The 14,919-nt window shown below is 31.1% G+C and overlaps 2 protein-coding genes across 4 annotated transcripts in view; both read right to left on the reverse strand.

The window, feature by feature from the left end:
• LOC143258676 (epidermal growth factor receptor-like) overlaps nt 1-12,189 on the reverse strand; it is a 196,505-nt gene extending 184,316 nt beyond the window's left edge. Inside the window, exon 1 of the mRNA XM_076518060.1 lies at nt 11,898-12,189. Within this exon, the coding sequence (XP_076374175.1) occupies nt 11,898-11,988 (91 nt within the window). The 5' untranslated portion in view covers nt 11,989-12,189. The remainder of the gene's footprint in view (nt 1-11,897) is intronic.
• LOC143258677 (outer dynein arm-docking complex subunit 4-like) overlaps nt 9,094-14,919 on the reverse strand; it is a 32,863-nt gene continuing 27,037 nt past the window's right edge. For 2 of the 3 annotated variants that reach the window (XM_076518063.1, XM_076518062.1), the window contains one exon: nt 12,401-14,535. In XM_076518063.1, coding sequence (XP_076374178.1) covers nt 14,384-14,535 — 152 coding nt within the window. In that variant the 3' untranslated portion in view covers nt 12,401-14,383. Of the gene's footprint in view, nt 9,474-12,400; nt 14,536-14,919 lie in introns of those variants that run through there. The other variant, XM_076518064.1, reaches the window with a different exon arrangement.

Here is a 14,919-nt window from a genome sequence, read left to right on the forward strand (position 1 = left end):
AATGCTTGATTTGCTTGTGCCTAGCTTTTCTGCAAGCTCAAGTACTGTTGTGCGAGGATTTGTCTCAGCTGCTTCCCTTAATGTGTCTTCACATTAGGTCGCTTCCTTCTACGACCTTCAAGGTCTTCAAGACTTTCATCTCCATGTCGAAATCTGTACGTTCAGTAACAGATCCATGACCGAATGCCTGGTTGATGTTCCATGTAGTTTTGGTAGCTTTTCTTCCAAGTTTTAAGTCGTAGAGGAAAATCCAACGAAAGTTTTTCTTGTCCATGCTGCCTTGACGGTTGCGAAAATTACTCTGGGTATAGTTGAAACAGTAGATAATTAAGACACCTTGTAAGCGACAAGCGTTGGATTAAACCAACCAACCAACGATAATTTACTCAATATACAGCTTCTAAATGTAATTGTGAGAATTCTGACATATTTTTTTCTGGATAACTTAATAGTTTAAATTTCAATTGTTTTGACATGTTTAAACGTTAAGCGGGAATCCAAAAATTGACATGTTAATAATAATTCATATTTCATGATTAAAGTGTTATTTGGCTGTCGAATAAAATGAAACTGGTATTTTAACTGCAGTTTAAGTTACAGGTAAATCCATCCATAACAAAACTCTTATTAAGAGTATAGGTTGTTTTAACCTCAAATATGTATACCAAATTAATCATAAGCGTTTGCACATACGTTAACTTACACAGTCTACTCGTTTTATGATCCTTCATTTATAACTCTAAGCGTTACCCTAACAACATTTTGTTTACATGGATTTATTTTTTTAAAACATATAATAAGCCTCCATCACGGGTAGCTAGGTAAGTTCAACGGATTATAGCGCCAAAGTGCAGAGTACAATCCCTACTATATGCACAATACTGATAGTCCATTAAGCGCTATTACATTTAAAATAAACATCGAAATAATATATATACATGCTTCTACTTTGTCATCTAAAGTTATATTATGATATTTACATATGTTTTGACCAGCGTAAGGGCAGGACGCCATTTCTGCTAATAAGATTTACATATCATTCTAGAGAACAGTTTCTCATAGCTTATTTCGCTTTCTCATTTTCATTTTTCATATAATAAAAACAACTTTCCCACAATTAAAAGTGGTTAAGATACTGGACGTTGTAAACTGGTGTAATTATAACTACAGTTGCTCCTAAATTTAACGTTAATTTAATAACCATATTGATCAGTCTCTAATTACAACATTCAGAGCAAGTTCAAAATTCAGAGAAAATCAGTTTGACTATAAGTATACACACGTATAAAGTGAATCGGCTGATTTAGAGCTGCAAAACTATAGGGTGAATAGATACACAAGTATCGGTTAGGCCAAGCAAACTAGATTAGCTGTCTTTAGCTCAAGTTTTCAAAAGAATCACACGGGTGGACGGTTATTATCAACTTTTAAGTACAAATTTGCTAAATTTTATGAAATTCATCTAATTAAAGAATGTTCATAGTCTCATGATATTAGCTTAAGCAATTAAGGTAAATAACTGCTTGATACCGCTATGCCGAATGCATGGGGGCGATGATAAAAAACTGTTAATCTAGATTTCATGGCGTTTCTGTAAAGACAGTTATTAAAACTGTTTTACAGAGGAAAGCTACCACTATATATTTTAAAGTCTTGTTGCATCTTTAAAGCATAAGTCTATTTCGAATAATAGGATTGTGATGCAAAAGCTAACATGGGTTTCAAATAGGTGTTACTTTTATACTTGCTGTGATTTGTTGATGTGTACTGACAAACAAAATCATAATATTTAATCAGAAACACCTTAGTTTTGTAAAAAAGGTGCGGCCAAAGAAAGGGAGCGTATGAAACGAAAATTGTTGGTCAAATTGGTAGCTACAATTGTAGCATTGCTAATAATTTTACAACAAATTTTCATTCATAATTACTCAGGTCGCATGTTTTATCTTACAAATCATCATGCCCCAAGTTGAACAAAAAATGCAGCCTGGCTATATAATAAATCTGTGAAATGCATAAAAATGCTATAAGTGTAGCTATCAGTTTGTCCGCTAGTTTTGATTTCATTCCTTTTTTTACATCTAAGGTGTTTTTTTATAAAAATAGCTAGACAGATTATCTTACTGACGAGCACAGACAGATAAGAAATTGGTAGAATAGTCAGATAAACAAAAAAATTGAAAGGCGTGAAAACAATATGAAGTTATGAAAGAATTCATATGAAAAGTTTGAGTTATATTTGCGAAGTTAACGGATGGTTACAGGTGGATGAGTGGTTCATAACTTACACTCATATAATAGACGTTTGTGAATTATAACGCAGCATTAATTTATTCTAGGTCGGACGTGGCCTATTGGTTAACATGCTAAGATATGGATTTGGATGCACTCGGATTGCATTTGTAAAATACAGACAAACATACTCTGCTTTTAGCTATTATGTGTCTAGATGGAAATTACTAAAATATAAGTTTATATAAAGATATAAAAGACATATACGGTAAGCGGGAAGCTTTTTAAGAAGTTTTAAATTATTACAAATCTCAAGGGGGGCAATTTCAAGATACGCCACCACGTGAAAGATCATGTCATTCATTTTCTCAAAGGCTAGAGACTTTTCATATTTCCAATGACATAACATTTAAAATTATTTCTGTACAACGAATTTGAAAAACAAATTGGATTACATAAAAATATTGCTGATGACAGACGTTTTAATGTCTACATCATTGAATGTATAATATGGAACAAAAATTATAATTCATGTACAGTAATTCAATGTAAAATATTAACCAGTGCCTATGATACAAAATTGTAATTATTGTAATATTACCACATACGTTACCCGAGTTACGTATGTATTTATCAAACATAGCTTTATTTCTACTTTAAACAAGTTATTGAAGCTAGAACCACAAACTAAAGACACAAAGGTTATATGTGAAATTTGGTATGAATACAGTAAAATATTCGTGACACTAAACTTAGTTCAAAACATCGTCAAAGGCTCTTAATGAACTGAAAAGTTGAATAAACGATAAAAATATGTTAATTTTCCATTTGTTAAACACACTATTAAAACTGCTTATTCCATCAGTTGGAATTAAAGAATAATTATAAAATAACCTAATATTGAAGATAATACCAGAGAGATAATATATGTTTTATGTCGTAAGTTAAGTAATCCAAAAGACAGAGGAAGGAGCAGATGGTGTTAATATACAGTTTTGGGAAGAAATATTAATTTGTTATGGAACACAATACATAGTCGCCCCACTCTTTTAAAATTTATAAGTTATCCCTCATACTTGTGAACCTCCTTGCTTAGCGTGTGTTTAGTACTTCTGATTATAGTAATGCAAATCTCTCGAAACATGAAACATTAGGGGAGAAAGTTTTTATTGTGCATTTTAAACATTGTTTCGACTTTTTATCGTATAACTGTATACATGAGTTAAACTGGTGTAGTTACAACATCTTTTTAAAACAGAAAGTTTAACTTTGATTAACATAAAAGACAAGTCGATTAAATGAATTAAATATTTTAAAACTCCATAAAAAGCTCGTTCTTGAAGTACAAGATGTGTATTCTATAAAGAAATAACGAAAAACGTATCGCTACCACCATAGCTGGAAGTGAAAGATGTCTTCTGGTAAAGAATTTGTGACATGCAGTACAGAGAGGCCTTTTATTTGATAGTTTCTTTTAACTTTAGTCGGCTGCACTGAGTCGTCGAAGAACTAACTACAGGCTTCACAATATGGTATGTTGTACACATGACGCAAGGATGTAAAACGGCAGGAGCTCATTTTAATGACTCCTTGTTAGAGAACATGACTGTGAATATATTTCATGGGTGGATAGTTTTTACTGAAGAATGTTTTGAGATATAAGAAAAAAAAACAAGTATAATTAGAATGTCCTTTAATCATGTGAAAATGGACTGTACCAGATCAAAATCACATGTCTATAGACTGACTACCGACCAACCAATCACAAAAGGCTAGGCCAGTATACAACTCATAAAAGGGTAGGCCATCATACTATAACTAGCCCCTCACCAGAGGGTTTTCTTGAGCTACTCCCGTTTCCTCCTATATCAAATTATATGGCATGGAATTTACAAATACTCGCCACCCTGAAGAGTGATAAGTCTGAGGTTGGCCGTTTATTTAATTTTATTTAAGTTTCGAGTCCCCAACCCTTAAAATCAATCCTACCACTTACATTATCAATTCACAACCAAGATCCAGCCCATAATTTAACCTCAAGTAGGGGATGACAGCTCTTTCCAAACACACCTGGCTGTCTTCCTTAGTTTTCCTCGGAAGACCTCAAGCAGAAATACCTGCCAGTATTTTGTTTGTTCTAAGACTAGCAACAGTAGTGTAAGTCTCATTATTATGGTCTTCCGGATGGAAAACTGTATGACAAATGTGTACAAATAAATATTTTTGGTTGTTCAAGGATATCTCATGCAAAAATTTGAGTATTCAAAAGTCTGAAGAGGATAATGGTAATAAAATAATTAGTTGTGAATAAAAACAACAACAAAAACACTCAAAAGTGATGTTAAATATCTAAAATCGTGTTCTTTACGATACAGACAATGATCAAGTACAGATCTTACAAACGACCTTGTTGTAAAAATATGTGTGAATATTATCTCGACAACAGTAAGATACACGCTATCCCAAAGACTTACTGGTCTCAATGTACGCGAAACTGCTCTAAAGTCATTGATGATGATAAGTAACTACACTAGAAAAATGAAATTGACCTAGACAATAAACAGTACAATACATAAAACTGGATTTTCGTGTTCTTTACAAATGAAATAAAGTTATAATTTGTTAAAAACTAACTTTTAATAGTATGTATATAATAAGTTAATTTTGGATTTACCAAATGTAAACGTATATACAAAATTATTTACACAATGGAGATCGTAGCTGCATCTTAAACACTATACAGTTATTTTCTTTTTCTTAGAAGTCCACTTAAGCCAATCCAATTGCTTTATATTTCAGTTGACTAGCCGAACTATTTTTCTATTATATATATAACAGTATTATCCGTTACACTGTTACAACTTACACTGTTGAGCGAGTTGCTGCAGATCTATCCTGTACTTCCAATAATTATATATATATATATAATCGTCTGCTTTTTGTCAATGCCCAATTAGGTGGGTTCAATTACTTTTGATGAGAAAACGTATTCTTTTTATTTCTGTCAAAATTGCATGCACATATCCAAGTATTGCGACAACTCTAAAATAAATATGATATAGTCCGTAGACAGTATATGTAAGGATGATCAAGGTATTTAATAAGCATAATACAAATATGCTCACTAAAAATAAAAACTAACATAGATTTTTACATTAAACGATGATTGCCACCCCATTTTATTTGTTTCTATACCCAACAAACCAAAAACTAAAATGTCAAACAATAACGTTACCAAATTGTTCACCTTTTTCATTCATCTTTCAATAGAGATAACTCTACAACTCTTTGTCATTAACGTCAATTTAAACCTAAATCCACTATATCTGCTCCTAGGCAGTATACGATGCCATTAGTTAGTCGTAAGAACTAGAAGTAATTTTTCAAAAGAAACATAATTCTAGAATAAACGATGTTATCATTATTCCTTGAAGTTAGGTTTCTTGGTGGGTTTTTTAAAAACGCTTAAGTACAGGGTGAAACAGGAATTGCCAACCAATAATAAATGATTTGGTTTGTTTTAAATTTCGCGCAAAGTTACACAGATTCATATGAGCAAACCCTCTCTAAGTTAGCAGTGAAAGATTAGAGGGAAGATAGTTAATCATCACTAACCATCGTAAATTTTTGGACTACTCTTTTACCAAAGAATAGTGGGATTGCTTTTACATTATGATGCCCCTACAGCTGAAATGGAAACATGTTTGGTGGGACGAGGATATAAGCATGCGATCCTCTTATTGAGAGTCGAGCATCTTAACCATCTGCAATAATCAATGAACATAGGTGAAGTGATGGAGTGAAAAATCAATACACATAATATTAAATTTTGCTTCACACACATTCATAAAGTACACTTGCTTTAAATCAAAGGAAAAAAACGTCACAAAACAAGTATTTAGACATTTTGTAAATGCAAAATAATGTAAGGATGGCAATGCCAAGAAGAATGCAAACAGGAATACAGGAATGACACAGCTATATATAGATCATCTCTACAATATTTTCAATACTTAAATTTCATTTTACACGGCATAATGCACGAGTAATGCAAACTGGTTACGAAGTTGGTCAATTTGACCGGACTTGTAACGAATCTGTAATAGTCTGGAACGATCAAGACATGTTTTTACTCAACTTGATTTTCCTTGTATATAAGTCCTAAGCTCCTAGTCACACTACATTGATGCCTGACATAACCTAGATATTGTGATAAAAAACTGCATATTAACATAAAAAATATATATCTTCAACTGCAGTAACATTAATTTACGTATGCCGTTTACAGTGAAACGTTAAACTTTAATATTAAAAGTCACGCAGGAATGATATTTGTATAGCTTTATTATCTGATATTTTTGTTTGCCATCTTTATGGCATTATTATCCCTACATCATTTTATATTTAGAAAATATTTTTTATCGCTTATTATAACCATAATGTTCACTTTACCACTATTTAATTAAGTTAGTCTATCGTTGCTATAAATAGAATACTCAGTTAATTCAACTGTGATGCAAATTATCTTGGGTTCTTTGCGTTATATGCAAAATATATTTTTACCCGAGTTTTCTCCTATTTTAAGCTGTCGCTGTTGTAACTAAGTATTCACATGGAATTTAGCCATGATTTTAATTAACTTCGGCTATTAGTGTTCGAGACCTTTTATTCATAGACAAATTAGACAAAGGTAGTGTCGTTATGTTTCTAGTTAATATGAGCTCCTGTTGCTGGAAACGAATCTTTATAAACAATTTTCACATAGTTTTACCTAACTTCGTCCCTCTTTGTTAAGGCCAGATCCTCATAGATAAATTAGTCATGCTTTTACGTAACTTGGTCTCTAGTTGTTAATAACTAAATCTTTAAGTATAAGTTAGTCATGTTTTATTTATCGTGGACTCTCAGTGTTGGTTACTGAACCTTTACGAAAATTTAGTCATATTTTTACTTTACTTGATCTTTAGTTAAAGACCAAATATTTATAGATAATTTACTTATATTTTTACTTAACTTTGTCTCTCAGTGTTGAAATACTGAATCTTAATAGACAATTAGTTCATGTTTTTATTTAACTTATTGGAAACAGGATCTTCACATATAATTATTTTTAGTATCTAATTGTTGGAGACTGGATATTCAAAAAGTAGTAGTTGTTGTTTTCAATTAAGCACAAAGCTACACAATGGGCTAGCTATGCTCTGCCTACCAAAGGTATCGAAACCCAATTTCTAGCGTTGCAAATCTGTAGACATACCGTTGTACCACTGGGAGTCTTTATAAATTATATATTTCTATTTTATTCATGGACTCTATTTCTACACAAATAACTATTTTAATAATTTTTACTTATCTCGAGCAGTTATCTTGAACACAAAGTTCAAAGGTAATCTACCCTGACTCTAATCTGAAAGTGTAAATGATGTTTATCTTTCTTTCCTTATATATATATATATATTAAATTAACTAGTAAATAGTTCTGCAGCTTCAAAGAAAAATGCTAAGCCGCATAACTTTCATGGGAGAAAACGACTTTTAAGGCGATTCAAGATTAACCGTATTTCTACAACTTCTCACCTGCTACTCGCCTATCACAGTTCTGGCCGAAACACATAATTTTTGTACTCTTAGAGGTTGGGGGTGGGGTAGTCCTATCAGGAAGTCAAGGAATTAATTATATGTTCACTAACATGTAAAATTACATATTCACTAACTCCTTATTGAGCAAAACATATCTTATTCCTAGCAAGTTTTTCTAGAACAAGAAATTATATACACTAGAAAAATAAACGAATAAAACTATTTTCTATTGCTTCCTATATTTATCATCATTTTTCTACGTTTTTTATATGTTTTCATACAACTTCTTTACAACAATGTCTTCGTCATAGCCTGTCTTATAAAAACCCATTTAATATCGATTTTATTTTATGAGTTCCCAGTCGAGCGGCATTCAAGTTTACCTATCTGCTTTATAATTTCACGTTCAATGGTCTACGTATTTCACACTAAAGGTTTAGTTGTTTCGCTGCTTCATAGCACAAGTACTGTATTAAACGTTCACTAGCATTACGGTATTTGTAGTTCAACAAGTTGATTGTTATATGCTGAAAGTTCGTTAATTCAATTATTAATTCTAGATTATCATTTGTCTGAAAATATGAGCCTCACGATGTTTGGTTAAAGGTTTGTTTAACAACCTGCTTTATACTACCAGCTTGTCAATCTCATCATTTTGTATAAAAAGATAATTAATCTTACTGCTTTAAACCAATAGCTTAATTAATCTTATTTTTAAACTACACGTTCATTTGTACAACTGTTTATCGTGTTTCAAGTTTAACTCATTGCTTTGCAATGTAAATTTACTATTCACGCTTTTTACACTAGTTTATATACAAGCTAATTACTCTGAAAGTTTATATTACAAATTTGTTAGTCTCACTACTTTATGTTCATTATCAATGTTTTGCCCTAAAAATTGTAGTCCCTCGCAGGGACAGCAGTAAGTCTACGGATTTATAACACTAAAATGAGGGGTTTGATTCCCCTCAGTGAACACAGCAGATAGCCCGGTGTGGCTTTGCTATAAGAAAGAAAAACACACACACACAAATTTGTTAGTCTCACTACCTTGTGTACATTATTATCAATGTTTTATCTGACAAATTTGTCAGTCTCGCCATTTTATACTGCAAGATTATCTCATCATTTAACGTTTTATATTAACATTTCCACTTTATATTTCAAGTTGATCTCATTATAACAATACAAGTTTAATTGTATAATAGTTTGTAATTTAAAATTATCACTCTTACTGTTTTGCACTACAAGATTGTTTAATATTTCAGATACTATAACGAACTTTAATTTCATTACTGGTATACATAATTCAGCCAAATTAGAAAACATATAAATATATATAACTTTCAAATGTTTTGTTGTCTCCCGTTGGAACAGCAGTCAGTCTATGGATTTACAAAGCTAAAATATGCGTTTCGATTCTCCGCAGTGGACACAGCAGATATCCCTATGTGGATTTGTTCTGAAACAACCTAAAACAAATGTTTTTTTTTGCCCTATATTTCCTGCACAGTCAATGGTAGGAAAAAAAATCTTCAATCATAATACTTTGTTTCAAATGTATATTATATTAAACATATTCATTTTTTGAAATTCCTAACATTTCATTACGGTATCAACAACGAGCCGTCATTTTTCGTATCTGCTGAACGGTCAATCTGAAAATAAAAATATTTATATTTTGTGAGGGAATTTCACTAAAAAAAATATACTTCCTCCGTTGAATTATTGGAATAAATATTTCCACAATTGGATTGTGAACCGAACAAAAACATAAGAAAACGTGTTTGAGTTCGTTTTTGTTGTTGTTTGGTTTATATTATATATTTATACACATATATTCATGCCTGCATTATATACATGCATGATTTTATTACACTATGTCGAATAAACTGTATGAATTTAATTGAATATATATATATTTTTGAAATTTTTTATCGAAATGGCAATTGTCAAAAAGCACCCGCTTTTCTTGTGCTTGGTAAAATGACAAAGTACGACGGCATTCAGCGGAAATTACTTTACGAACGTGAGCGCTCTGTTGTGATGGGCGCACCCCTTGTATTGCAATCTAAATATTTTTGTCAGGAGTGTATTGCAGTCTCTCTTCTTTGCTTAAAAACAAATTCAGTGTAATTTTCATTATTGAAATAATGCGTGAAATGGCAAAATACGGTTGTAATTGGCACGTCAAACAATAATATCATACATACGTCCTCATCCAAAGCACTGGATTGACTTCACGTTTTTTTTATTATTCATAACTACTTTCAGGAAATATATATATATATATACTTATATATACATATGACAGTTATGATCTTTGGCTGTGCACTAGCAGACTTATTAGCTGTGTAACACACTGACACAATTGCGATTGAATAGACCACATTATCAGCATATTTCTATAATAATTTTATTTTTATTACACTTTCTATCTAGATTGTAACATAATCTTCATAGAATGCAACTGTCGTAACTCACTTTATTTGTATCAGTTAAATGAAATACGTCCACAAATATTTGACAGGAATATGTAGCTATATGAGGCATTCTCTAAGCATATGAAAAGCCAGTGGCGGAGTTTTTTATGTTGTTTTGTGTTTGACAAAATCAATTTTAATATGTAGATCGAAGCTAAGCGCCGCTGGCGCTGTAGGGGGAATATCTCTCCCTTTCCAGCTAATGTTTCTGTAGGTGACAGTGACCTGTAAGTTACCCCAGCGCAGTCTTGAGCACAACCTCAGCCACAAATACATTTTATGTATTTAGAATTTCTAGATGACGATAGAAACACACAATGTCCATTATTTAGGTTATGATATATTTATTATTTATAACCTACAGGAAATCATTTTAATCATGAATTACAATAAAGAACTCAATCTCTTCTTCGTCTATGCATACAATATGAAATCTACACGTCTACCTGACCAGCGTCACCTCATCATACACACAAATTTAGATATACTCTATGTATCAGATCATCCCACAAGTAATGATCGAAAGTTTAATACAGAAAGTGCATCATCATTTATGTCTTTGTAGAAGGTTTTAATGACTAAAATATGTAGTAGGACGTGTATAAAAATGTTCGGACAAATAAAAGAAACTAACCCAACTACACTTTTACAAATCATTAATCAAATAAACCCTTATGAAGATGGATGTGTCTGAGGAGCACATTAGGTATATAATGCTTCAGGAATTTAAAAAATACACTACTTAAATTTGAAGCAGTGTTTGAGGAATAAAGGTTGAGAGCGATATACTCATGAAGAATGCCGCAATAAAATACAGTACGCAGCATAAAAACTAAACAGCAACAGCGTAAGGTAAGAAAATATTGAGCGTACTATTAGATAAAGTTCCTCTTAATAAGAGGCTTAAGACAAGCTACATAGCAAGTCAAAAGTGTATCCATTTAGACAACAAATAGAGCAGCAATCAACTTAAGAAAAATAATAGACATTTTTATAATAATCTTAAATAGATAAAGACAGTATCTTAAACAGCACCCAGACTTAGTTATTTAAGTTTTCATGTTTCTCATAACTTACATGAAAAGAAAAGAAGTTTTTAAATTTAACGTTTGCTCAAATAATTTAATGTGATGTTGCAGTCCTTGACAGATATACTTGTTACCTTTTTAGTTTAATTACTCTCTAAAATGTCATTATAAACTCCAGACAACAAATTGGATTATTTTAATATTGTTTGCTCATATTAAGATTGTGAAGTCGAAAGTGATCTTTCTTCAAATATTATTAGAACTATTTACATTATTATATAAATACTATTCAGCAATGTTAATTTGTTTTAAGCTCAATCATTCAATAGAATCAGTATTATTTTTAAAATACATTAAGTCAATTAATATTAAAATGTTTTTACTTTAAATTTATACAAACAAATATAATACACTGTCTATCAAGACATTCATAATCACCAAAGGTTGAATGTACTACATGCAACGTCATGTCCTACCAACACAAGCTAAATTATTGGCTACAGATGAAGCTAGTAAGTTCCATCAGATATAGCTGAGGTTGTAAACTAAAGATTCGTTATTTTTGTCTTACCTTTTTCTTCCAAGGTCAAGCTGATAACAGGTAGTACCATGAAAAACATGTCTGACAGTGACATTAGATTGAACAAAGGTGGACAAAGCATTTTTGTACTTTCAAGATAATGTTTCTACCACATGAAACAAACTAATAGTTTCTCAATTTCAGTACAGAAAGTCACACTAGAGAACAATTTAAATTTGAAACAGCAGTTATCTAAGTAATAGATAGCAGACGCTTCTTTCACAACTCACAGGTCTGCTGCATTTGAAGTACAGGAACGAACAATGACTAGCTGACAATCTGGTTGGCAAAATTTTTTTTTAAACTAGTAATGATATTAATATAATTAAATGACAATAATCGAAAGGATTGTTATCGTTAAATAAATATTTGATCTAGTATTAGAATTTCAATGAAAACATCAAAAATGCTACACTTCCAACCACTTAAACGTTGATTAAACATTTCAGAACGTTGCCATCTAGCGGTAGTAATTCGTAACTACAATATTATAAATCACAGCTCAAGTTTATTCAAGTAAACAAAAATACAAACTCAAAGGTTAGTTCAATCACTACGATTGGCACAACGCTTACAGTCAGTTGTGCAGCTATGCGCTTAAACACACACACACACACACACAAAAAAACAAATAATAACGATATATAAAAATTCAAGAACACGAAAAAATGTTTAGATTTGTCATTAATACTGAGAAATGTTTCTTCCATTAATAATACAATTTAACGTAACAAAAGTTCATCTGTCATTTATTAGTAATTGCATTCAGTTCAAATTATTCAGAACGAAATGGGTATGCAGTTAATTATAATTAATAAACAGATGTCTTCGAAAATCTGTTAAGTAAGCAAACCTTATTAAGGATTAACTTTGTACTTTTGCCCCTTTAGGAGTAACAAATACTTTTGATATTCATATACGGCTTGAAATACGTCCTTTGAATTTTCATAGTTTCTATTTTTGGACACCTTCAACATTTTATTTGCTTTTAGTTGTTCTTATTTTGTATATCACATTATTATAAAAATAAATATTTACTGTGAAATTACATTGGATTTTATTACGCTTTACAATAGGGAAAGAAAACCCATAGTATCAGTTTATTTTTTCAAGTTTGAGATTAAAAAATAGGATTTTTAAGGGGTTTAAATTGCATTGATATCACCACATTAATAAACAAGCCGTAGGCGTCCAAGATATCCTGTGTTATTATGTATGTGATGTGTAGACAGATTTACTGCTACGTTTTCAGTAAATAAACATTAGGTTAACAAAATACCCTATGTTACTAGGTACATATTGTATCAATTGGGCTACCTCTTCGTTTTCAGTAACCAAACATTAGATTACCAAGATACTTTACCTTACAACATATGTAATGTGTCAACAAGGCTACCTCTACTTTTACAACAATCAAATATTAGATTATCAAGATACCCTATGTTAATATGTATGTAATGTGTCAACAAGGCTACCTCTACGTTTTTTTAGATAATTTTGTTACTTGGTAGTCTTTACAAAGTTTCAATTAAATTAATGACTGTGGCTGTATTTAAGCCTTAAATTTGTACAAATAACATGTTAAGACTTTAATGTTGCTATTGTTATTAAGCACAAGGAGCTATCTGTATCAAAACCTGATTTTTGGCGTTACAAACTCTCAACCTCACTTTAGAGCTACCGGGAGGGGCATTAAAACTTCGAATCAGATTGTAGAAATTAATGACTTAGCGAATACTAAACATTTGTTTACTAATAGTTATAGTTAATTGTAAATGCTATTTAAAATCTTCACCTTATACCATACTTAAATGCTTTAGTTCTGGTTTTGCATCGTTGAAATGCTTGAGGTTATGTAATAATTTCAGTAAAGATGAATTTGAAACAAAAGATACTTAAACTTATCCTTTTACCTAATAGGGAATTTTTTTATATTCGATTTAAATTTCAAGAAATTTACTTGCAGTGAAATATACAGAAAATATTCTTTTTTTTTTAAATATTTAATTTGGCAACTGAGCACTATATCAAAACGTTAAAGTATCACAGTATGTTGTAAGTACATTAACTTTCCAATAGTGTTACTATTGAGAGAAATATCCATGATAGACTGACGGAACAGTTTGGAACACATTAAGCTTTCCAGCTTGGGGGAACTTTCATAGCTATAAGCCAGGTTTCAATACCCGCAGTGAGCAGAACATAGATAGCTCATTGTGCTTAACAACAAAAAACAAAAATAAATACAATTCAGATAAATTATTATAGCCCCAATGAGAAAAAATTAAAAGCATTTATTTACCTATTTCAGTAAATTAATATGCATAGTTGATATTCAACCAAACAATTTTTTTTTTTGATATACATATTATCTTTTAATAAAATACATTCAGATTTTTATGTAGGTTCTTCATTATATCCACATATAAACATACATACCTCAGTGATACATTAGTGAGATATTTTACAATCATGTCTTAGACAAAAACTTTGTCTTCCTTTTTATTTAGTTTTTTGTTACAAACATCTCGACTTGTTTTGATGTTGTCTATGCCATAGTTGTCTTTACCTGGTTTTGATATATTTGAAGACGACTCCATTTTTTTCTCAGACATAGGTGGGGTTTTTGCTGTTATGGGATCAAGTACTCTGGTTAATTACTGACAATAAAATACGATGTGTTTATATCAGAAGACAAAAGTTAAAAAAGCTTAACGGTGAACAGCGAAAATACGAAAGAAGTAGTTTCAGATTTCGATAACTCTTTTCTAAAGGGTGAGAGAGAGTTTGTCCACGTAGTGTTTTTATTTATACAGTAAGTACACATTTTCAAATAATACTTTATTAGACATACATTTTTAAAAAAAACAGAATATTTTGTATTAGCTGTAAATAAATTGCGGTTGACAAATGATGTTGTCAACATCTACAAAAGGACAACTGCAAGTGGCATTTGTTTAAAAGTAACGTGATGTGCCGACTAATATGACTTGCATAAAATGGAATGTTATTC

The sequence above is a fragment of the Tachypleus tridentatus genome, chromosome 8 (assembly GCF_004210375.1).
Source record: "Tachypleus tridentatus isolate NWPU-2018 chromosome 8, ASM421037v1, whole genome shotgun sequence".
Taxonomy (NCBI): Eukaryota; Metazoa; Arthropoda; class Merostomata; order Xiphosura; family Limulidae; genus Tachypleus; species Tachypleus tridentatus.